The 22,958-nt window shown below is 41.9% G+C and overlaps 5 protein-coding genes across 7 annotated transcripts; 2 read left to right on the top strand and 3 right to left on the bottom strand.

Moving 5' to 3' along the window:
• Positions 1-474: 474 nt before the first annotated feature.
• Positions 475-3,184, bottom strand: rtn2b (reticulon 2b). Its single transcript, XM_026373173.1, has 7 exons — positions 3,172-3,184; positions 1,951-2,158; positions 1,642-1,780; positions 1,234-1,303; positions 935-981; positions 668-726; positions 475-583 (listed from the first exon to the last, which is right to left on the bottom strand). The coding sequence occupies exons 1-7, from the start codon at positions 3,182-3,184 to the stop codon at positions 481-483; spliced, it is 639 nt and encodes a 212-aa protein (XP_026228958.1). The 3' UTR covers positions 475-480.
• A 1,923-nt stretch (positions 3,185-5,107) lies between these two features.
• ppm1nb (protein phosphatase, Mg2+/Mn2+ dependent, 1Nb (putative)) lies at positions 5,108-10,103 on the top strand. Its single transcript, XM_026370205.1, has 6 exons — positions 5,108-5,866; positions 6,094-6,665; positions 7,907-8,024; positions 8,309-8,423; positions 8,517-8,571; positions 8,656-10,103. The coding sequence occupies exons 1-6, from the start codon at positions 5,461-5,463 to the stop codon at positions 8,671-8,673; spliced, it is 1,284 nt and encodes a 427-aa protein (XP_026225990.1). The 5' UTR covers positions 5,108-5,460; the 3' UTR covers positions 8,674-10,103.
• Positions 10,104-10,174: 71 nt separating this feature from the next.
• LOC113169068 (potassium channel subfamily K member 13) lies at positions 10,175-12,270 on the bottom strand. Of its 2 annotated transcripts, XM_026370204.1 has the most exons (3): positions 11,888-12,270; positions 11,240-11,779; positions 10,175-11,152 (listed from the first exon to the last, which is right to left on the bottom strand). In XM_026370204.1, the coding sequence occupies exons 1-3, from the start codon at positions 12,261-12,263 to the stop codon at positions 10,776-10,778; spliced, it is 1,293 nt and encodes a 430-aa protein (XP_026225989.1). In that variant the 5' UTR covers positions 12,264-12,270; the 3' UTR covers positions 10,175-10,775. The 2 variants fall into 2 exon arrangements, with proteins under 2 accessions (XP_026225989.1, XP_026225988.1); XM_026370203.1 differs by having other exon boundaries at positions 10,175-11,779.
• Positions 12,271-13,550: 1,280 nt separating this feature from the next.
• Positions 13,551-17,840, bottom strand: itpkca (inositol-trisphosphate 3-kinase Ca). The gene is made up of 7 exons (XM_026370038.1): positions 17,732-17,840; positions 16,377-16,658; positions 16,064-16,277; positions 15,679-15,883; positions 15,469-15,570; positions 15,314-15,385; positions 13,551-15,176 (listed from the first exon to the last, which is right to left on the bottom strand). The coding sequence occupies exons 2-7, from the start codon at positions 16,423-16,425 to the stop codon at positions 14,970-14,972; spliced, it is 849 nt and encodes a 282-aa protein (XP_026225823.1). The 5' UTR covers positions 16,426-16,658; positions 17,732-17,840; the 3' UTR covers positions 13,551-14,969.
• Positions 17,147-22,710, top strand: ccdc61 (coiled-coil domain containing 61). Of its 2 annotated transcripts, none has more exons than XM_026370036.1 (13): positions 17,147-17,330; positions 18,290-18,447; positions 18,540-18,622; positions 19,139-19,299; positions 19,407-19,559; positions 19,637-19,844; positions 20,091-20,191; positions 20,306-20,526; positions 20,699-20,777; positions 20,863-21,060; positions 21,141-21,174; positions 21,549-21,615; positions 21,726-22,710. In XM_026370036.1, the coding sequence occupies exons 2-13, from the start codon at positions 18,300-18,302 to the stop codon at positions 21,818-21,820; spliced, it is 1,548 nt and encodes a 515-aa protein (XP_026225821.1). In that variant the 5' UTR covers positions 17,147-17,330; positions 18,290-18,299; the 3' UTR covers positions 21,821-22,710. The 2 variants fall into 2 exon arrangements, with proteins under 2 accessions (XP_026225821.1, XP_026225822.1); XM_026370037.1 differs by having other exon boundaries at positions 17,149-17,330; positions 20,091-20,173.
• The last annotated feature ends 248 nt before the right edge of the window (positions 22,711-22,958 follow it).

Here is a 22,958-nt window from a genome sequence, read left to right as displayed (position 1 = left end):
TATAAGCATGTGCAGCAGAGGTCAGTGCACTCATTACTTCTCATATAACTTCCATAAAAGTTTCATTAATGACAGGTGATGTTTATGTTGATTTAATTCCCTTCAACTAAAAAAAAAAATGATGCTAAATAATGAAAGAAGCAATAATGCTTCATTGCTTCGTCATGAATAATTCTGCAGCTCAACAGGAACACAGTGCTCACTAGTTATGTAAAAATAGACCTGTTATTATATTCTGTGCTTTCCCCGCTTGCAGTAAATGGTTGTGTGAACTGGTTATATTAAACAGAAGTCATCTCTGTAAATAAAATTCTTCTCCTCATAAACTTGCTGTCTTTGAGTGAATGGCAGCTTTGTTTCAGCTGCCAGGATGGATTAAATCTTGCTCCCATAAACAAACACCGTGGTGCCCCACCAGTGGCCCCACGGAGGATGTACCATTCCAACATTTTCCAAATCCCAAATCCAGTGTGCAAGTAGTTACTTTGACTTGGCCTTCTGTTTGAGGGCAGCTGTAGCTGCAGGGGCAGGTTTAGGGGCAGGCGCAGGAGAGGGTCTCACTGAATCATAAAGACTGAGGCACCTGCAGCAAAAATAGGGACGTTATGTGGCAACATGAAAAAAGACAAAAAGCGTGACATTAAGAGAAAAAACAAAGGCTACTTACAGGTTGTTGATCCTCTTTACCAAAGCTCGGACTGCTCTAACCACCCTACGTATCCGCACCTGTCATCAAAATGGCTTAGTGAATTGAAATAATTTCCATAATGTAATTAATTTGTAACTAATCTAATCATATTACTGTATTTAGCTCTTGTTTTCTCATAATAATATCATTTTTAAACAATTTGACAAGTTTTGAATGTTCTCTATCTGCTTTAGTAAATTTACTAGTGTTGATTTTAACTGTCAGAAAAACAGGAACTTGTCTCACCTGCTGCTTTTTGTACAACAGAGGAAGAGAGAAAACGGCAATCACAGCTGTAAAATAAGAAGTATTATTAAGTATTAAGTATTATTTCGATGACAAATATCAATAAGAGTTAGCGACTAAGACATTTTAACTGATGCTGCATTTCTCAGGACTTCATTATAGTGCTAGACTTTGGACGTGTGATGTCACATTACTTTCGCACTTTTCTATTCTCGCACTATGTGAAAAGTTTCTTCAGTGGGAGGTGGGAGTGGACAGATGGGAGTGCACAAGCACCAAAGCAGCAGATGTGAACTCACCAGTTATGACCAGCGTCAGTCCGTTGATTAGGACGCCAACGTAAGTCAACAGATACAGCAGCACGACAAACTGACAGAGGAAAAATGAGAATCAGTACAACTAATACTCTAGTTTGAAGATATGACAATACTACCAATCCAACTGAGAATCTACTGTTCAATGTGTCTTTGAGCAGCGCTCAGATCACAGTTTTGTCTGGTCAGTCCTCTGTATCCATATATAACAGCAGCAGCATGGCTCTGTCTGTTCTGACACTTGTATCATTAAACCCCCAGCCCTGCTTTGTGCTACCATACAGCACATTTATTGACTTGCTTTTCAGGATTGAGCCTTGAGGTCTGCTGTTCATACAGTAAATGGCCTCACAGAGTGATTTTGGTCATTCATTTTATCGCTGTGCTTCTGACCTTAATAGAATCGAATATACTCTCAATGAAAAGGAGACGTTTGAGCTCGGAGACAGCAAATGCAGCCAGAAGCACCACCTCCTCTACCAGCATCACGGTCTCCTTATCTGTTAAAGAGCTGTCGTAATCCAGAAATGACCTGGGGACAGGGAGCATATGATTAGAAAATTCAAAGTTTTATACTACAACACAAATAAATGATTAGGCAAATCAAGGCTCGTGAGTACAACAATAGATGTTTTAATCCCTAGAGAGCACAGACGACTCTAAAACGAACCAATTACAGTATGTCTGAATAGACCGACTCACTGGAAGGGATGCAACCCGGGGTTCCAGCGCAGCAACTCCAGCAGTTTATAGTAGAGACAAATAGGGAAGGTGATACACATGAAACCCAGACAGATGTGGGAGAGCACAGTGATGGCACTGAGCTGAAACAGGCTGGCTAGACCGATCACCAGCCCCGTGAACACTACACCGGTCTTCATCATGTTCCGCCAGTACACCAGGTCAACAACTGCAAAACAAGGCCCGGTTTTATCACTGACTGTGTTCATCAAATCACCCCCTTGTTACCTGCTTGTTGTGCCTGTGATAGCACCTGACGGATAACAGAGGGGTGAAAGAAGCAAGAGAACAGGTGGGGAATGGTCTCCGAGGCACCTGAGAGGCATTGTCAGCTTTTAAATAAAAGATTTGTCACTTCACGCGTGCACATCCAAGCAGTAGCAGCTTCGCTTTGCTTTCATCGTGACATTGTGGGAAAAGTGTGTCTCAGAATTGCTTTTAGTAATGAACTCTTTATGTTTCTGAATCAATTATAAATGAATGATTAATTCTATTATGAATCACCCATCTGATATTTTCTTATACCAAAGCTTCAGATGAGTCATCCAACTCCAGCATAAATGTCAAACTAATTGTCTGCATTAAAACAAATCCCCAGGAATCTTACACATAAACATATTCACACATAGAGACACACACACACACACACACACACACACACACACAACAACAACAACAACAACCTGTGTTCCTAAAGAAAACTTACAAACAACAGGTTCATGCATTTACACACAGGCACAATAAAAACCAGCAGCTCAGTTTTCACAAGTGAACCCTTTTCAGTATGTGATATTAAAGTTGTAAAGAAAGGAGGTGAAGCAGAAAACGCTCCTACTTATCATAACTACACTTCTAATAACAATATAATTATGCCTGAATAATAATCAAAACACTCATACATCCTCCTTTGTATGGGGCAATTTGGGCCTTTAAGAATGAACAGCAGTGTTTTATTAGCTGTACAGTTTCATGTCTATCTGTCCACCAGAGTTCATGCTGGAGCAGCATGAAACTCATGCTGCTCCCAGTATTTGACTTGCCATTCTGTCTGTATTAACACCTGCCCGACACAGGGGAATGAATAACTTCTCTCTTCCTGCTCCACCTGACAGCTGGACTCTGACCAGCTCCCTGTCTGCTCTGATTCACCTTACTTGAAGCTGTCACCGTTTATTTCCTTACGTTTGGTGGCCATTTCAGCGGTGATCCGTCTTGCTCTCCTCTCTTCCTTTTGCTTCCACCGTTGGTTTGCACTCTGGGCTTTTTTTGGCTACCCCAGCACCGTCAGCAATATAAGGCCTGGCTGGCCTAATTTTATCCTGTATTGGATAACCCCTGTTTGAATTCACACACACACACTCAAATTGGGAACCTGAGACATCAGTATGTACATGTCCCTCAGCCTTCAGAGGCTGGCCTGCACACAGAGGCCTTCACATACTGCCATGTTAGCAAGGAACTGCTTTTTAATGTAAAATTAACCAGCAATCAGCAATAAGGAATAACACAACCAATTTTTGAGAGCTCTTCTGCCTCTTTCTGCAGTATTCATAACAAAAACTAAGATCTCTATTGCAAGATAGAACAAAATACAAACAGTGGTTTAAAAGAAGAAGGCAGCTATCTGTTTGAGCTCCACTCAGAGTATGGACAGAACTGGGAACACTAATAGTTTGCTCTCTTGTGAAACTAATGAATTTATTAAAGCGTGCAGGTGTGAATCATAATTAGAAGCACAGTACACTTTTTTTCACTTATCATATTTTAAATGTATATTTAAATGCAAGATAAGATGAGATAACATAACACAATTTAGCATAATATTGTATTGATCTCAGGTGAAAATCATCATAAAGCATAAATAACTTTCTGCATAAAATAAATGAATTATAAAGAATAGAAAGGCTAGTATAAAGTGCAATGCACATAATACAAAATCAATGTTACATATAATGTTGTGCAGTGTATGTAATATACACACACGGTACAGTAACAATACTATATGATATTAAGTTAATTAAACATTCTGTAGTGATAAATGATGTAACACAAAATTATTAATATGCAGTCGTGATGTTATAAAGAGTTTGTTAATGTGCAACTTAAAGAAAGATCCAGCATTAACCTTAGAAGTAAATAATATTTCAGGGAGATGGTTATCCCTGCTGTTTATTATATCAAGCTGGCACAGAGGTATTTAGATTTAGATTATATGGTTATTTCATGTCCATCACATTGTATTTTATTTTTACTGTTCAAAGTAATGTTCAGGCCTAACTGCACACTTTGGAGCAGTGGAAACAAATAATAACATGTTTATTTTCCCCCTTAAAAACAACACTGGAGGGTGCAAAATGTACTGTGGCCAATTATCTACGAGATACTTGGAGTACAAGTACAAGTAGTTATAAAATTAAATCAGCTACTTATCATTTCATGTCAGGAGTCACAAAAAGCGGCAATGTCATCCTGGCTTATGCCACAGATTTAAACCACTACAGACAAAACCCTAGTCAGGTTGTGGTGACATAAATAACCATGCAGAACTTCTTGTTTATTCACAATACATTTCCATTTATTTAACGAAATTGGTTGCAATTTTTACAATATTTCAAATTTAGTCTAAAAATAATATTCTAGGAGGGAGAGAAGAGGCTTGGAGTTGAAATTAAAAAGATTTTGAACTTTCCTGTTTTAAGGTAAACAACAAAGAGACACCAAACTAAAGTAAGAAGCTGCAGCTCTGCTTTCATCTGTCAGTGCTGCTTGCACAGGTGCAGCAGAGGCTGTATTAAAGTATGTGTACAAAAGTACAGGAATCAGTGTGTGTGAATTATAAATTGATAAAAAGCTTGTTTTTCTTCAAGACAACAGTCACACTTTGGGCTAAATGGCCGACAGTCCTGTAATCCCCAGGAGTGGAAACCTATAATCCCAGCCGATCAAAGGTTGAGATTACCGGAGATGTGGGAGGGACAGAGCTGCAGACAGGAGGACAGTGACTGAGCTCAGACATGACAGTGGGGATGCAAACCAGGCAGGGATTGGTGCACACAAATAGCCAGCCAATCGCAGCAGAGGCAGGGAAAATAACAAAGCAAGGGGAGAGCTGGTGAAAGATGGAAGAGCTGTGAAAAAGCGAGGGAGAAGGTGAAATCACAGCAGCACAGAGGAGAGACCAAACGAGGAGGAGAGGAAGGATGAGTCGAGGAGAGAGCGCTGATCAGTGAGGTCTCCAGGGAGGAAAAGGAGAGAGGAGAGGAAGGAGATGAGAAGAGAGACGGGGGTGAGCAGCCAGCACAGAGAACATCCATCGGCTCAGGCAGCCATGCTCTGAGCCCTGGAGCAGCGGGGCTACGCAGACACTGCACAGGCCCAGCATCAGGCCTAGCTCAGCCCTCCGTCCCAGCCACAAACACTGGAGCAGGGACAAAAGAAGATTCCCCCACGCATCAGCTGTGCATAAGAGCCATGAGGACCGCCAGGAAGGGCAGCGTGGAGATGCCTGCATTTGTGCGGCAGCTGGTGAAAGAGACGGAGAAGAGAGTCAGCTCTTTCTTCAAGGGGGGTCGTGGAGGAGCAGCAGAAGGAGAGCAGCAAGGGGAGGGAGAGAAGGAGGAGGTTATCCCCAGCCCCTATCTAGACCGTCCAGTCCTGGACAAGCTGACAGAGGAGGGCTGTGGCCGCTGGGGCATCACATATGCTCTGGGAAGCATGCAAGGCTGGAGGGCCAACATGGAGGACTTCCACAACTGTGTGCCCCAGCTGGGTGGACAGCTGGCCGACTGGAGCTTCTTCGCTGTGTTTGACGGTCATGCAGGCAGCACGGTGGCACAGTACTGTTCACAGCACCTTCTGGGTCACATGCTAGCCACAGGTGAACAATATGGAATGAAAATATCATGACATGACATGAATTTAGATTTTTTGCAACGTTGCTGAGCTGTTAATGTTGAAATGTTGATAAGAAAAAGTTTCATGGTGATTATTTCTCACTGTGTTCTGTAAATAGCTACTCCATTCAATGTAATGATGTGTTTTTACAGGATTCTTGCACCAGAAAACTATTAAATCTCATAGCACTGTGATTGTCTGTGCCCACAGGTGGAATAGGACCAGAGGATGACCCCGAAAAGGTGAAAGGAGCCATCATCAATGGCTTCCTGCAGACAGACAAGCACTTGCACTCTGTGGCCCATCGAGAAGGATGGGAGAGGGGTGGCACCACTGTGGTGGCCACTCTCATCTCTCCTTATTACATCTACTTCGCCAACTGCGGTGATTCGAGGGCCATGCTGTGCCGATCTGGCCAGGTTTGCTTCTCCACTGAGGACCACAAACCTTACAGCCCCCTGGAGAAAGAGCGTATTGAGAGTGCGGGGGGCTCAGTATACCTCCAAAGGATCAACGGCTCCCTGGCGGTGTCCCGTGCCCTGGGGGACTTCAGCTACAAGGGGGCAGAGAACAGGACGCCCAGCCAGCAGATGGTGTCACCAGAGCCAGAGGTGTGTGCGGTGGAGCGCTCACTCGCAGATGAGTTCCTGGTGCTCGCCTGTGACGGGGTGTGGGACACCATCAGCAACGAGGACCTGTGCGCCTTCATCCACAACCGGCTGCGCGTCTGCACAGACCTGAGGGACGTGTGCTCCCAAGTCATTGACCTCTGTCTCTATAAGGTCAGAACCTGATTACAGAGTGATCCAGCATCTTACGCATCTCTACACGCCCAGTAGTTCGAATGGCAAATCACAAACCCAAGTTCAGCGTTAAACCGAGTTACATCATTTTTAATGGGCTGTGGATTTTATGTAATAACATAATCCCTTTAACTATGTCGAGTTGGTTTGGCTCGAATGCCCTCACATTTGTTCAGCATGTTGAAGGTTGTTTAGGGACACTGTTCTGCACACATGTATTCAATCACAATGAATTATCTGGGAATTTAAATCCAACAACAAACTTTAGCCCCACATACTTTTCACATATTTAACTTTTCCCCCTAACAGCCTTGAATAGATGGTAAATACAGTTATTGTGTGGGATGAGCAGGTGTACAAAGTGTATATCCACTCTTTATATTCTCAAGACTTGTTGGCCTGATGATTCCTTTACATACTGTGTGACTTGTTCATAAACATGTTGCCTGCTGTAGACAGGAGTTACAAGTTGTAGGGTATCATGAATTCATTATTGATATAATGTATAAACATATTGATTATAGCCACTTTTAAAACACGTGTACACCGTTATGGACGCATAGATCTAAAAATGAGCCAACAAACGTGGTGTCTTTGGCATGTCTTTCACATGCAGACTGAAAAAAGCAACACTGACTCATATCAGAGCTGGTTCTGTCTCATTCACACTGTGGCTGCTGTTGGCACAATAGTGTGACAGACCACCTCCAAATAGATCTAGAAGAACAGGTTGCATGGTATCACTGTGGGTTCTTCCGAGGGCTCAGTTCAGCCACTCACACTTTGAGTGTAGATGGCTAAAGGTTTATGTTCAAGAGCACAGAATTACTCATTGTACCTTCTACATTACAATTATCCCACAATAGGCAGCTCCACTCAATACAATATTAGAGCTGCTATTTTTAATGAAGGATATCATTGGAGTTCACATCAGGATGTACATGAGCCACATGTGCACATGTTTACAGCAGTGCTGCACTCGGGGCGTCCATGTCCATCATGTCATTCTATTATGTAACAAGGTTTCAGCTTCCATTTGCACAATGACCTCAAAATGTCAGAGCTTCCGCCACACATTTTCCTGCTTCACTGCTTTCCACATGACCTTGAGGTGAAAATGATCTATTTCTAAAACTGTCCCACCCGGGATGGAATAATGTTGTGTGTGTGGACATTCGTAAGGTCAGCCGTCGTTACTGACTTCAGCTCACGCTTCACAGGGCAGCTTGGACAACATCAGCATCATCCTGCTGTGCTTCCCTGGAGCCCCCCAGCTGTCGGCAGAGGCGTTACACCAGGAGGCTGAGCTAGAGGATCAGCTGGAGTCCAAAGTCGCAGGTGTGTAGGTATGAATGACCTGCAGGAGACGATTTGTGCAATATACTGTCGCATTAGAGCTAAGGAGACCTTGTTTTGTCCATTTAAATTAACTCTCAGTTCTCTTTGCCCAGTTCCTGATTTTCTTATTGTCAACAAATCCCAGTAAAAGACTAAAGTCAACAATGAACTGATATAATTGATATTTTGAATAAATAAAACCTCTTCACGTTTATTTTGAGCCAATTTAAGAAATCCTCTTGATTGTGTTTGTATGCCCATTGCTTTGTTTTTTGTTCTGACAGAGATTTATGATGAGCTATGTGCAAGAGGAGAAGAACCTGACCTGCTGTCAGTCCTCACAGTCCTTGCATCTACCGTCATCCCTGGACTACCACCAGGCGGAGGCATACAGAGCAAGTAAGTGACACAAAATGCGTGTTTGACCTAATGTGAGTGCAGATATAAGCTGTACTGAGAAATGATACTACTTATTACTTATGTGTGTTACAGAAGGAACTGCATTATATCTGCTTACTATCAGCAAAGAGAGACACACAAGCCCAATGTGAGTAGATACAATACATCTGTGCCAGTCTGACCCTATCAGTGCACACTAAATTCACCGTTATTCCCTCTATCACGTGTCCAGGGCCTGGGAGACCCCTAAGACGCCCACCTGGATTTTGTCTCCAAGGATCCAGGGAGGGACTGTAATTAACGTAATAAATCTGTTTTCCTCATGTGTGCAATCGGACAAAAAGGGAAATGATGACCAGAGGGCGGTGTTTGTTTACATCACAAGCAGCATCTTGTCATAACAAATACAATGCAAAAATAGATCTAATAAAGTCTGATACATTTTATATTTATACAAGAGGAAGGACATTTTGTAAAACCTACTCAGAGACACTGACCCAGCAACAAACCTCTGCCTCATATTCAGTGAACAGAAAATGCAGATGATAATTTCAAATGACGGCCTGTAAAACTGAATACAAACAACCAACTGTGAAATAGTACACGTTCATTGGACAAACCGAGAATTGTAAGGACATGGAGAGTTGTCTCATTAAGATGATACTTTAAGAAAAGATATAACACAAGTATTATTTAAAGAATTTCCGTTTGCATTATGAAACACTGTCATTGCTATAGCCAAAAGCTAACGTGCAGCTAAAAAGCCGTAAATCCATTTGTGCTAACAGCTGGGCAGCTGATGAGAATGCACAAATATATCTTTTCCCCTCAAAGTTGGACTGACAGACACATAAACAATGTTAGATAGAGCTAAATGCATCTCAACACAGTCAAAAATACATTTCACAGATCATTTCAAATGTTTTTACAGACCTTTTTGTTTTAAACATGTAGAACATGATCCACAAAAATAAGTTATTTGTTAAAATAATCTAAGTGATACAGCATGCAACATGAACTAAGACTATCCACGTGGCCAAATAACATAATGTAAATTACATTAGTTGGCTAATTAAAATGTATTTTTCATGTTTTTGCAGTTCTGTTCATATTTCTCATCCTTCAATGTCTTTTTTCCATAAGTAGGATGATATCTGCTGTCCTGCCTTGTTCATCTTTTATAAAGTTGATAAGAGTAACAGCAGCGAATCATTTGGTTCCACGATTGGCCATTTTATCTACATCGTACTGCATTATTATGTTAGGTCAGTAATTAATTTCTGTGTATAGACATCATATGTTTAAGAGTCATGATTGTTTTAAACCTGAATAAAGAATATTTAAGTGATGGCGTGCAGTATTCTTACTCACAATACCCCACTAAATATCAATTTGTTTGGAAATTGTGTGAAAATTAGTAATTAGTGGAATAAAAATCATCAAGCATTAATCGCTACAGAAAAATGGATGGTTTAAACTCTTTAAACATCTCTAAGGAGGAATCTTTTCTCCTCACGCTCATCCTACGAAGCACTGATGAAAATCGCTTACACAGATGATGAAGGATGACACTGAATTAAAATGGGTTTACATGCATAGTAAAGGATCTCCTCCAGCTCGCTAAGGAGAGCCTGAATCCTGCTCTCCGCTCTGTTAATGTGATCCTGCGACTATTTGGGCAGCACTTATTGACATGAGGATGTCCTCTACAGGCCATGTTTGATTAGATGCTTTGATTAGAATTTCAATGACATGCACTGATGAAACAGGATGGACCACTCGGCAGCTATCAACAAATTAAAATGTCTCTTTCTAAATGATCCTGCAGTGTGCTGGAGAAGCTCCGCTTAAACACAAATCACAATGTAATTGTTTTATAGATGCAGTTATTTATCTAAGAGGAGACAGCAGGTATGTGGATGTCTGCATGTTCACTCATACTGGCTATCAGAGCACATACAACCATACTTGTAGGGGAGTTCGGGAGACATGTGCAGCACTCAAAATCAGAAGTCCACTTTAAGTGGCCCTTCGCTGCTTCTTTCATCTGATTGCTTTTGCATGAGCCAATCACTTCAAGACATCACACCCCTCTTCACAGTGACGTTGAGTTCTTTAAATTCTGTTCACCTATTTGCTATATTTCTACTCACAGAACAACACATTACCACTTATTTGCTGTCCAGAATCCATGGTGGAAGTCTGCTATTATTATGTATTATTATATCAGAATTAGGTTTTGTCATAATGAAGGGACGTCTTCCTCAGCAGAGAAATATTGCACGTCAGATTAGGGCTCCAGTGTGGAGAACCTAAAGCAATGTACACAAGAATAACGTCTTGGTTGTGGTGCTACCTATCTACACTTGTTTCCTGTAGACGATTATTCATTATGGCCAAGGCCCCCACGCCACCAGAGAATCCATTTTGATGTCCATAGCTCTGCCGTGGGCCCTGATGAGCTGTTTCACTCAGCTGCTTCTGCAGTAATGCCAGAGACACCTTATTGGATACCATGAACTCATTGACAGAGATCATCTCTTCAGACATACGACGCCCCACGCATACCCCGTCAGCCACTCCACCTGCCTCCATCTCACTGTCGCACACTGTGTCCACAGAGCCATCCGTGTAGCGGTGTTTTCCTGTGGAGCAGTGGGATGGCAAAGGCTGCACGGTGTTGCGCTTTAAGCGTTTGTGCCTCAGGTGAGCAGGCAGGCACCGCGAGTTGTGATTTTTTTTCCGGAGGCAGGGGCAGCAGAGCCTCCAGCAGCCACCTGCAGAGCAAGAGCAAAGCTGAGGCTTCCCTGAGCAGACCAGCTTACCTAGAATCCAGTTGAGAGTTTGCTTGATGATAATAGAAATAACATTGAAAAGTGAGTAGATACAACATACTCCCATTAAGATGAAAAGACAGTTGCCAAGCCGGTAGGCCTCCTGAGACTCGTATTGTTGTCTCTGACTGCTCACCAGGTCCCCAAAGCCAATGGTGCTGAAGGCCACGAAGCAGAAGTAGAGGGAGTCCACGTAGCTCCAGTTCTCCATGGAGCTGTACAGAGTAGAGGCACTGCATGCGATCACAATCGAAGCCATTCCTAGGATCAGCATAACGTAATAGACTGACGGTTTCCAGCCCTCCAAGCTGTCCTCTTCACCTGATGTCTCTTCCCTGCTCGACACGACCCCTGCACACTTCAGCCGTCGCTCGTGGCACCAGCGCATGATGTAGGCTAACATGGTGATAATCCTCTCCAGGAAGAGGTTAAAGAAGAGAATTGTGGCAGCACAACCAATGAGACCATAGAAGATTAAGAATATTTTCCCAGCTATGGTCGCTGGCGTGGTCATACCAAAGCCTAGAAATACAAAAGAACAGGTTTAAAGGTCATGGTGCAGCAGCAGTAATGTTTTAGGGTTGGTGTCAAGCTGAATAAGACTGACTCAATAAAAAAAAAAAGACATACCAATAGTGGAGACCACTGTGCCCACAAAGTAGAACGCTCCAGAAAAATCCCAGCGGGGCCTCAATGTGTCCACTCTGATCCCAGCACCGTTTGCCTCCTCGTACTGCCTCAGCAGAGTTTGTAGGGCACCTAGGTTGACCCTGTATCTCTGGGTGAAGTTTTCCAGCTGCTGTTTCCAGAGGCGACGGGCACGGAGCTCGAAGGGATGTTCCAGGGCTGAGAAGATAGCTGCCCCACACAATAAGTAGAGCAGGATGAGCCCGGCCAGCAGGCAGAAGCGAGCATTATCTTCATTCATGGGTGCCCTGGGACAGCAGCAGCTACCAGCAGCCCTCCTCTGAGCCATGAGCACAGCAGCAACGCAGACACACCACATACAACGCGTCTGCCAACGCTAAACTTGGACAGGACTGAAAAACATCCCTTGATGAAGATTAAAGAGAAATTAAGCAGCTATGAGGACAGTCTGCAAAAAAGAGGAAAAAAAAGTACATTAATAACGAGTTCACTATAATAATAATAAAATAAATAAATATATATAATGATTTTATTTTATAACTGTAAACAATGAACTAAACATTTATTTTCCTTATCAATACAAAATGAATTCAACTACAAACATCTGATTGAGAAATAAAAGCAATGTGTTAAGTTTGGGTTAAATGAAACCACTAAATTCATGAAAGCACTTTAAAATATGTAACAAATCAAATCCCGCTGTTAAAAGGAAATAACACATATTACCTGGTGTCACTAACAGCAGCATTTGGCTCCTGAGCGCTGCTGTTCTGCTGTGTTTGTTCCATAAATCTGCTGAACAAAGACCAGCGAGAGGAAGCATCTTTTCTTTTCTTTCTTTCTTTTTTTTTTTTTTTTGCAAACTGAGTGGCTGTCTGATGTTTCATCTGTTTCATCAACACTGACATCATCATTCCCTTGCCCAGCCCCTCCGTCTTCGAGCATTGATTGGTGTTGCCGGCTCTTCATTTTAAAAGCACTACCCTTCATCACGCGTCAGTTGATGCGGTTTCAAGTGTTAAAATGTTTAATTTTATACATCATGTTATAAGTGTGTCCTTTAATTGCCTGTGTGGCATTTACCAAGCATAGTCCTAACTGAAGTATACAATCAAACAAAAGCATTAGAGAAGTATCATCTGACCAGAAGTTCATCAGGAAAGGGAATTACAACAACAATGAGGAACAGTGGGGTTTGCTCTGCAGCCACTGAATCAGACTGTGCTTGCATTGTGCAGCTTCCAGCTCCTGTGACAAGGCTGTTTCTTGTTGATGTAGACTGTGTGGGAGGATGTGTTGACTTTCAGTTTCTGTCTGTTCCTCCCTTTAATCTTGTCTGGTGCCGCAGGAAAAGGGCAGGGGTCCCCTGTGCCTGCTGTCTGATGGCTGAGTAACAGGAGTGGACAGGTGTGGAACACAGAGAGCACATCTGCCTTCATGTCATCAGTCAGCCAATATCAGGTGTCGAATGTTAGGGCTTGATTCATATCTGTTGAGGTTTACCTTACTGCTTGTCAATCACTTTTACATGATACCTTTTAATAACTGTATCTGGGTACATCAGTAAGTACTGAAATCTGCATGAATCCACCAATTACATTATAATACGACAGTTTATATACTTATAACAACTACACAACTTCATTCATTTATTCACTCATTAGCCAAAAACCTTCATTTCACCTGAAGTCAGTTTGATTTATTTGGAGTGATCGGTTGGCACATACAAAGGCAGAAATGCAAAAATCACAGAATGATTGGTTTTTAGTGAACAGAATAAAAAACAGTAAATGCCATCAACCATCATATCTCAGTAACAACATTTAGCTCCTGTGAAGATATTAGCGGCACAAAGGAGGCCTTCTAAATTTTTAAAATACTATTTACACACTACTATTAGTTGGATTTTTAGGTAAAAAAGGTGTCTATAAGATGCTGGCAGTCGCGAAATGCTAAAATTAGCACACTAATGTGTTCACAATGACAATACTATCCAGTTTGATGTTTAGGAGGAGTAATGTTCACCATTTGCACAATTTCAATTCAGCATCCTGATATTTGCTAAAAACACATTAAATATAAATATACAGCTGAGGCTGGTTGGAATGCCGCTGTTTCAGCAGGGATAAGGTCATTAAAAATATGATGTCTTGATGGCCCTAGATGAAACCAAAGGTCATGTCAGTTCAATATTTGTCATGACTTATTTCCCACTTTTTAGTCCGTAAGAATTAATACACAAAGACCAGATCAAAAACAATCCACAATTCACTATGAAACTCACACAACTAACCCCATAAACCACAGAGTACAAAGGTCTAATCAAGAAGCACAATACCTTATTCTGAGCAGTATTATTAACGTTATGCACTGTATTGTTGACATTAATATTCACTAGTATAAAGTATGAGATTTTTTAATTTTAGGAATTTTTATGCACTTTGACACCACTGTAGACTGTCCACTGCAGTGTGGCAGCAACTCTGCATATATTTCAACAAATCATTTAAATCTTTTTGAATAATGAAAACACCAAAGAGGGAAACATACAAAATTGTAATGACAGAGTAACATTTACACTAATCATCTGCTGCCTGAGTGTGTGGTCATAGAGTATATTTAGCTTACAATTGCTCTGTTTTCTGAAATAAGTCCTTTTAAGACATTACATTTGCTGCTGAGCCTGTAGACTTTTTTGTTTTGTTCTGGTGCAGTATAGATGAGAGTAGGTCTAATCATTAGTAACAACAGATTTATTGTACATGGCTCAGGTCGTGCAGCTATCCTGTTAATCATCAACAAGTCTGAATCTGTTGGGAAAAGTATTTACTTGATGACGCAAACACCAGTTGTAATATTTCTTTCTAAATCAGCCAAATCTCCTATTTTATACTGTTAGTCACTATCATTTCTCAGTTATCATCATTATTATATGTTCCTGTAGCGTTTGTTCCCACACTTGTGACAACACAAGCACATGAGATGCAAATCCATCTGAAATCACTCACTTCTGACCGGTGGAGGAAGGTTAGAGTATATTTCAACACATTTTTTAGGCCGACATTCAGGTCAGTGGCAGCATGTTGGCGAATATATCAATGAGGTTGTCCAGACCCCACAGGTAGCCATCTTCGCGATTGCCCTCTACCCAGGGAGTGCGGTGGTCCATGGTGACCTGCGGTGGCAAGGCCCCTGTCTTTGCAAAGTCAATCATCCAGACTCCCGTTCTGCCTGTCCAGTCGTGCACAAACAGTAAGGAACTGCCCACAACCTGCAGGGATACAGCTGTTAGGAAAAAGGCAGTACAGTATGTATCAACCTGAGCCTGCCTATACCAGCTAACAAATACGTGCTCAGAAACCCACTCTATGTAAATATCTGCTACAAACCTATCAGCTAACAGCTAACCTCGTGTGTTCTGAAGAAGTCTGACGTCTCCAAGACCTCCCGCAGTTGTTTCAAACGTCTCACGTATCCCCACTGATGGGAAAGAAGAAAGATTTACAAGGGTTGGAAGGAAAAACGCATCTACATGTAAAAGAAAGACAGAAAGTCACACTCACCACAATGTGTTTATTGGATTCAACAAAGCTGTTAAGTGCTTCTGTGACCTGTTCCCTGCTCTTGGTCCTTTTGAAGTTTGTGCGACATTCTTCATTTGCCTTCTACACAGGGAAACACAGGTTATGCAACATTAAAGACACCCTAGCACTATTTATTCCACATACTGTACATAATCAGATGAATGAATGAATTGAAACTTTGGCACTTACCTTGAATCCTTCAATACGGAAACCCAGAGTTGTTGTGGAGCTCAGGGTTTCCCTCCACTGCATGTACCTGGACTTCAGCACTGCTTGCTGGGCTCGTTCTTGCTCGGTTGGGGCCTCTGGGTCCACGGCCACCATCTTCTCATACATGTCTTTACGAGGCTGCGGCCGTTCTCGGGACATGAACAGCTCCTCCTCAAGATATGTGCTGTGAAAGACAGCGTTGTGTTATCTTCGTAGTGAAGAAGTTAAGAATTAAACTGCAGCTAAATTACTGTCAGTATACAAAAGATATATCAAAAAAGATAAAGCCTTTTAAGGAGCAGCGCTGCAGTTTATTGTCTCCTCTTGTGAACCTGTATGAAAAAACAGCCCCATTGAAACCTACCGGCTGCCCATTTTGCAGTCCATGATGGCAGGTGAGTTGAAATGTATCAGCAAGTTATCTATCACATTGTAATCCTGCTTGTCCCGCTGCACCACACCATGGTAGGCCGGAACAAAGGGCTTTAAAGAGTCCTCCATCAGGCTCAGATAGCTTTGTTGCTCCCCCTTACAAAACCTCTTCAGCAGTGTACCACAATCCCCAACATGGAAGCTCCCTGAACAGACAGGAAAGGAAAAGAAGGAAGACCAGTTCCATTACTTCTACTGTGGATTTACCAGAATTAAATCAGCACAGAGAGGTCAGATAAACAAACCTGCATGTCCAACCACTTGCAGCCATTGCTGCGGCTTTTTGGGAGTCATGACAGTGAGAGAGTAAGTCCCAAACAAAGCTTATTTCTTCCATGCAGACTTCTGCATACAGCACCTCAGTCAGTCATCCTCCAGCACACACTCAGTGCAGGTCAGCCTGCCGTGTTGCCTGTTAGTTTTTTGCCCCGTCTTCACAGGCAGCAAGGACCTCAGACTTCAGACTTGGGTCACCAGGCTTTTTGCCTTATCAGTAATACTTCAGTGGAAACAGCCGTTTACCAAGCCTGAGTGAAGACATGCAGAGGACAGAGTCAGCTCTAATGTTGTGCAACAGGTTATCAAACATTTACACAAAGTGCTTGTTTTCTCCTGAAAACCGCTATTAGTGTCTTGACCAAACAGTTGAAGGATAAACACACAAATGTCGACAATTATAAACATGTTGAAAATATAATATAGTGCAGACACAACTCAATTTGGTGTTTTGAAGGAAATGTATTCATTTATTATAATTATAATTTGACATTCTTAACAGTTTATAAGTTTGTGGTCACTTAGAAATGTCCGATTGATTGAGCTGATAAAGTATAATTGTAGTATCTGACAGTACAGGGATTGCAGCCTTCCCCCTTTCCCTGGCACTACTGTCGACTGCACTGCCTGTCCTTTACCTGTGGGGGGCGGTGACACTCCTGAGAGGAGTCGACACTGCGTCTGGTTTTAAGCAGAAGAAGAGGCGGCGGCGGCTGAGCAAAGAGACGAAGAAGAATTTAACGGTTCCCGGTTATTGAACCGCTCTCGTGCCCGCGGCTCCGCGCCGTGTCTCGGACTGGACTGTGTCACCTGCCAAGCGGCTGGAGGTGTTATTTACTTCACCCAGCTAGTCTCCGCTTCTTTTCCAACAAGCAGCTATGTGTTGACAAAACCCCCTTTATCTATCACTCCTGCAACCAGAGGTAACGTTACTGTGTTTTGATTATTATCGGACTTATGATAATAGACAGTTTGGTTAGCTAACTCCGACTCAAGTTAACTAACGGCACTGCCCATGCTAACGTTAACGTTAGCTAACCGTAGCTAACGCTGGTCAGTAACCACAGCGGCGATGTTAACTTTCACCAGCTGACCTGCTGCCATGCAGAGGCGTAGGCTCATAGCCGGCTAGCTTAGCGTTAGCGTTTCAGAAATCCACAACAAGCAAAACCCCACCGTCTATTATGTTATGTGTAACTACGTGTAGCAGTGAAAATGAGGTTAACACTCTGCACGGGAGAAAGTGGAGTCAAGCGCGAAATCTGACAGTGTTGGAACCTAACTAAGGCTAGCTAAAGAGACACGATTAACATTATTAACTTACCCGTAAAACATAACTTGAGATATTAGCTGGACCCATGAAAATGAAATGATCGATCAACGGGAACTTTTGTTCAGTACGAATGATGACACCTTTTGAAATGGACTCTGTGGGCTCGCTACCGCCCCTTGTGGTTTGTTTTGAGGAAGACAGATGTGTTTAGATCCAGGTGAAGCTGAAGACAAAGCCACAATGTTAATAACAATGTCCGCAGCTTAATTAAAATTAGCGTGGCCTTTTCTATATAATATTTTTTTTTTATAATGCAAATTGAATGAACAAGATGTGCACATGTGCAATGCCTACTGTACTGCTATAACCGGGCTTTTGGGTCTTCTCCTCCAGGCCATGAGCTCAGTAGTAGATTGGATATAATTGTATATGCATCAGTTTCTTTTGTAGGGTTATGATAACAATTGACTTTGTTCCTTGCGTCAGATGTATTTAGCTTTGTGACTTTGCAACTGACACAGAAACTTGCAAAATACCTCCTGTGTTTTTAGTGGTTAAATGTTTCCAATTGTTTGTAATTCATAGAAATTATTTATTTCTTCTCTAAAGACCCAGAGAAATGGAGGAAGGCTCTGAAGTGATAGAGGATATTGTTTTTCGAGGGGTGGAGTTTGCTGTGAAGATAGAGGTGGACAAGGGTTTGTTGATAGTCGAAATCTCAGACTCGATGACAGCAGATCAATGGAGGGGCGAATTTAATCCAGCATGTAAGTAGCTGTAGTAACGTTTATCATAAATTAAATGGCATCACAGTCAAAAAAAGTCCCACTCATGCTTTTTTTTTTCTCTCTCTCTCCAGATATTGAAGATCTCACCCGCAAAACTGGCAACTTTAAGCAGTTTCCCATTTTCTGCAGCATGCTGGAATCAGCTGTTAGAAAGGTATGTTTTTAGTTTCAGTCAGATAGATTTGGAAAAATATAGAAGTGGCTTAAATACATACAAAGTCAATAGAGAGACACACGAACAGACACAGATTCGCTTGAGGCTGTGTGAGCTGAGACGAGACCATTCATTTGAGTTCACTTGAGCGAAAAATGCACAGTTATCCAGTGCTGTCTTATTTCCTCTCTCCCTTTCATTAATGTACAATAACAGGGGCCCAGAGTAGAGGGCCTGGAGGAAAACCAGAGTAACTATTGGAATTTTGGGCACATTTAAAAATCACTCTCAACCAGGGAGCTTTGTGCAGAAGCACAGCACACATACAGAGTGTGCGGTTTTATCACCGTGTGTTGGCTGATTTGTGCTAATGCTACTACAAAAACATTTAAGCAGTCAAATTTGCACAAATATAGCGAGACAAAAGTTTGCTTCTTTTCTTCTCACCATCACATTAAGTTAAATATTTTCCCCAAGTTGATGTCCAATTTTTATCATTTGAACCTTTTTTTGCAGACAAGTGATTCTGTTGCACTTGACCTCCTGACCTATGCTGACCTGGAACTGCTACGTAACAGAAAAGCAGGAGTGGTTAGTCGTCCTCGTGGCCATCAGCAGTCATCTGCTCTCACTGCCAAAAGATACCTCATTCTTATTTACACTGTAGAGTTTGACAGGTTTGTGTCAGTCTCTGACAAATTGATATATTAATATCTTATAATTTTATTTCTTTATGTCATCAGATTTTGTTTGTATTACAGTAAATGTTGACTTATATTTGTAGGATACACTACCCTTTACCTTTGCCCTATGTGGGTAAACCTGACCCAGCTGCCCTGCAGAAGGAAGTCAGAGCCCTCAGGGCTGAGCTCATTGAGCTCACCTCTCACGGAGTTAACAAACCTGCAGATCTGGAAATCCAGCGGCTACGCACAGAGTAGGTCAAATTTAGTCCTTGTCATTGATGCGCAATGTGCAACTTGTTTTTGATGTTTGTTTCCTACTGTTTTCAAGACTGACATTGGTGAAAGAAGAGAAGGAAGCACTGGCCAAAGTCCTGGACCGACTACAGATCAGTGCAAGTGGTGCCACACCCGGAAGAGAGGACTGGAGGGCCAGAGATGTGGTGAGGACACTGGAGGAACAGCTTGTCAAGGAGAGGGCCAAAAGTCAACGCTCAGCAAGCAAGCGGTGCCAGGAGCAGCGACTCCTAATCGAGCAGGTGAACATTTCATGCTTCTTAAAGAATACAACAGAAAAAAACACTCCCTGTCACACACTCTACTAGAGTACACTAATATTTTGTCTGCCAGCTGAAACATAATCATCCAGTAATTATCCAATGGGAGGATCTCAACTATTTGCTTAGTTAAATCAAGGTGGTGACCTTTTATGGACGGGCAGTGTATTAATGTTGTTTTCTTTGGCACTCTGCTGGTTTTAATTTATTTTCCCCTGTCTTGGCTAGTTGGAGGAGCTGAGGGCATCAGAGTGTGCTCTACGTGTTCGTGTCAAGAGTCTCACCAATGAACTGGCGTTACTACGGAGAGGGTTAGACAATCTAAGCGTGTACTATATCTTACTTTCTCTCTCTTCAACTTACTGACTTTAAATTTTGAATAAATATTTGACATCTGACTCTATCTGCTTAGAACACATCTCTTTTTTTTTGTGCATTTGCAGCCGAGTGACTCCTGTGTCTGGTCACATCAGCTCTCAAACTGACAGGGAAATCTTTCGCTCTCTTTCCCGCGAGAGGAGGTCAGGCTGCGGGACAGTCAGAGCTCACTCAGGATCCAGAGAAAGGATGGAGAACAGAGGGCAAAGGTCAGAAGAAAGGGGCAGAAGAGCAGACTCCTCTGGACCACGTCCTCGCATACCCAGGCCATCACCTTCTCCAACTGGTAACTGTTTTTTAAAAACTTTATGTACAGTTTTTCAGATTTTTGTCATATTTGTTCCTTTTCCTTCTTTGTTAAATCAAAATTGTGTAAGATGCTTTTTTAGGTTAAAATATTTAAAAAGAGAAATGATCAGTTCTCAACCACACTGATTTTACATTTTAATTTTTTACAGGGTCACGGGTACCACGCTTTGACCCAACTGCTTACATCCAGGACAGGCAACGCAGGCAGAAAGAGGCCGAACTCAAAAAGTTAGTTAAGTTTCCTTTGACGGTACATTGGCATTTAATGCTGTAGCTGCTTGGGTTAGTACTTATACTGTGTTTTCTGCATTAGACTAAGAAAGGTGCGGAGAGACATGTTGACATCACCCACTCTCCCTGAGAGGGGGCGTTCACGTTCCAGGGAAGCCTATCCTCAGATGACCCGGTCTGGCAGTAGAGGCAGGAGTTTATCTGTGGAGCGGAGAGGGAGCAGGAACTCCTCCGAAAGCTCGTTAGTGGATATGGATGAAATGGCCAAAACTCTGTTCAGGTGATGGGATTACTTTACACAGGTTTTCTGAAATCTGTAGTTTCAGGTAATTGTTTTAACATTTGTTGTTGTATTTACAGAGGAAGAAAACAGATGTACAATGGACCCAGTGTGGTGAGTAGCATGCTAATTAATGTTATACTGGTGCACTGTTTACTGCTGCTCTGTTATTTGCATATTTAAAGGATAAATCTGGAGTTATTGTATATTTCCTTACTTTCAAGAGATCCCACATGTTGTTAAAACAACCGTTTATTTCTTCTTAAAACCTAAGACTGAGTAAAAGTTGCATTCTTAGACTGTTTTCAGCTGTGGATTAATAAAGATTTAGAGATTAGTGAATATTTACTGTATGTAGGATTGAGGGTATATTATAAGGGAAGATGCTTTTGTCTCAAGCCTTTGTTCTGGTTTTTTGCACAGTATTTGGTGATGGTAAGAAAATACAGGATGTTATTCTTTTTGATGTGGTATTTCTCCGTTTCCAGTCAAGAGGAGGCCTTTTAACAAGGAAGCCGTTATGCAGTACTCCAACACACAGAATCAAAGACAAAGGTGACTCATATAAGCCTTTTACATTTTTGGTGTAAAAAGGATTTTAACGAAAGGAAAATGTTTAGCCACAAGACAAGCTCTAACCAACATTTCTGTGTGTCCATCTCCAGAGAGCTCCATAGATGCAGGTGCTGAGCTGTCGGAGATCGATGCCAGGTTGCAGGCACTTCAGGAGTACATGAGGGATCTGGATACAGGACACTGACATAGCTTGGGGCACAGAGCATCCTTATTTTAAAATGCGAAGACTGAGCACAACATCTATCTCCAAGCAGGAACAATGAGTTTAGCAATGTGTTCATGTAAGAGACTAGATCTCCCTCTCGAGGGTCCATGAGTTCAGGAAACCGTCATCACTGTGAAGGACTACTTTTTGTGGACTGTAATTATTTTTTGTAATATACTTTTTTAAATTAACTTAAAAGTCAACGCTGTTGCGTGTACTCTTATCCTTTATTTTTACACCTTGTTGACCAAACTGGTTACATGTATTTGGCAATACCTCAGTTCATTAACATTTATCTTCCTTTACTCACTTTTTCAGTGCATTGCATCATTTAATCTCCCAGATGTTTGTCATAGTAACTTGTTTCGTTTGACAAACAGGCCAAAGCCCAGATGTCTTAACATGATATAAGACAAGGAACTCTATACGGTTGGATTTAAAAAGCAAAAACATATTTATAAAATTGGTGGTATTTGAATTATTTTAGCTATAGGGTTTTCCTCTGTGTGTGTGTGTGCACACAAATAAGCTGTACCCTTCAAAACACATCTAGGTCAGCTATTTTAAACTAAAGTGTCAATGGGTGCAGATGTTATTGTGTTAAACCTGCAATGGACAGTTATTTCTTCCACCCAGTGCATGCTGGGATACACAGCAGCTCCTGTAGCCTGAAACGCAGTAATGAAGTAGATGAAATGAGTGACTGCATGCTGCATTTTACATCATTGTAGCTGATAAGACCTTTAACTGTCTTGTTGATCTGTACAGTGCATTAAAATGTAGCAATGTGTGAAGTTTGAACTGAACTGAGCCTAATATCCTTTTTGAGATAACGTACCCACTCAAATACCTTTTATATAAAATATATTTTACATAAAAAGTACTCAGGCCTGTGCAGTTTTTGTACACGCCGTCTTTTACACTACTATCACACTCGCAGCTGGTTTGGATTCAGTAATTAACAAATACATTTCAGAGCAAGAAGCTTTTCTCTCAGGGGAACTACTCAGTGTGTGAACAGCTGCTCCGTTTCTTCAGGGATCTTCAGCAGAGAGACATGATCGCATTATGTTTCATGAACACTGAACAACAAGAAACAGTTTAACGAGGTGCTGAA

This window comes from Anabas testudineus, chromosome 14 (genome assembly GCF_900324465.2).
Source record: "Anabas testudineus chromosome 14, fAnaTes1.2, whole genome shotgun sequence".
In the NCBI taxonomy this organism is placed as follows: Eukaryota; Metazoa; Chordata; class Actinopteri; order Anabantiformes; family Anabantidae; genus Anabas; species Anabas testudineus.
This window is presented reverse-complemented; position numbering and strand designations above follow the sequence as displayed.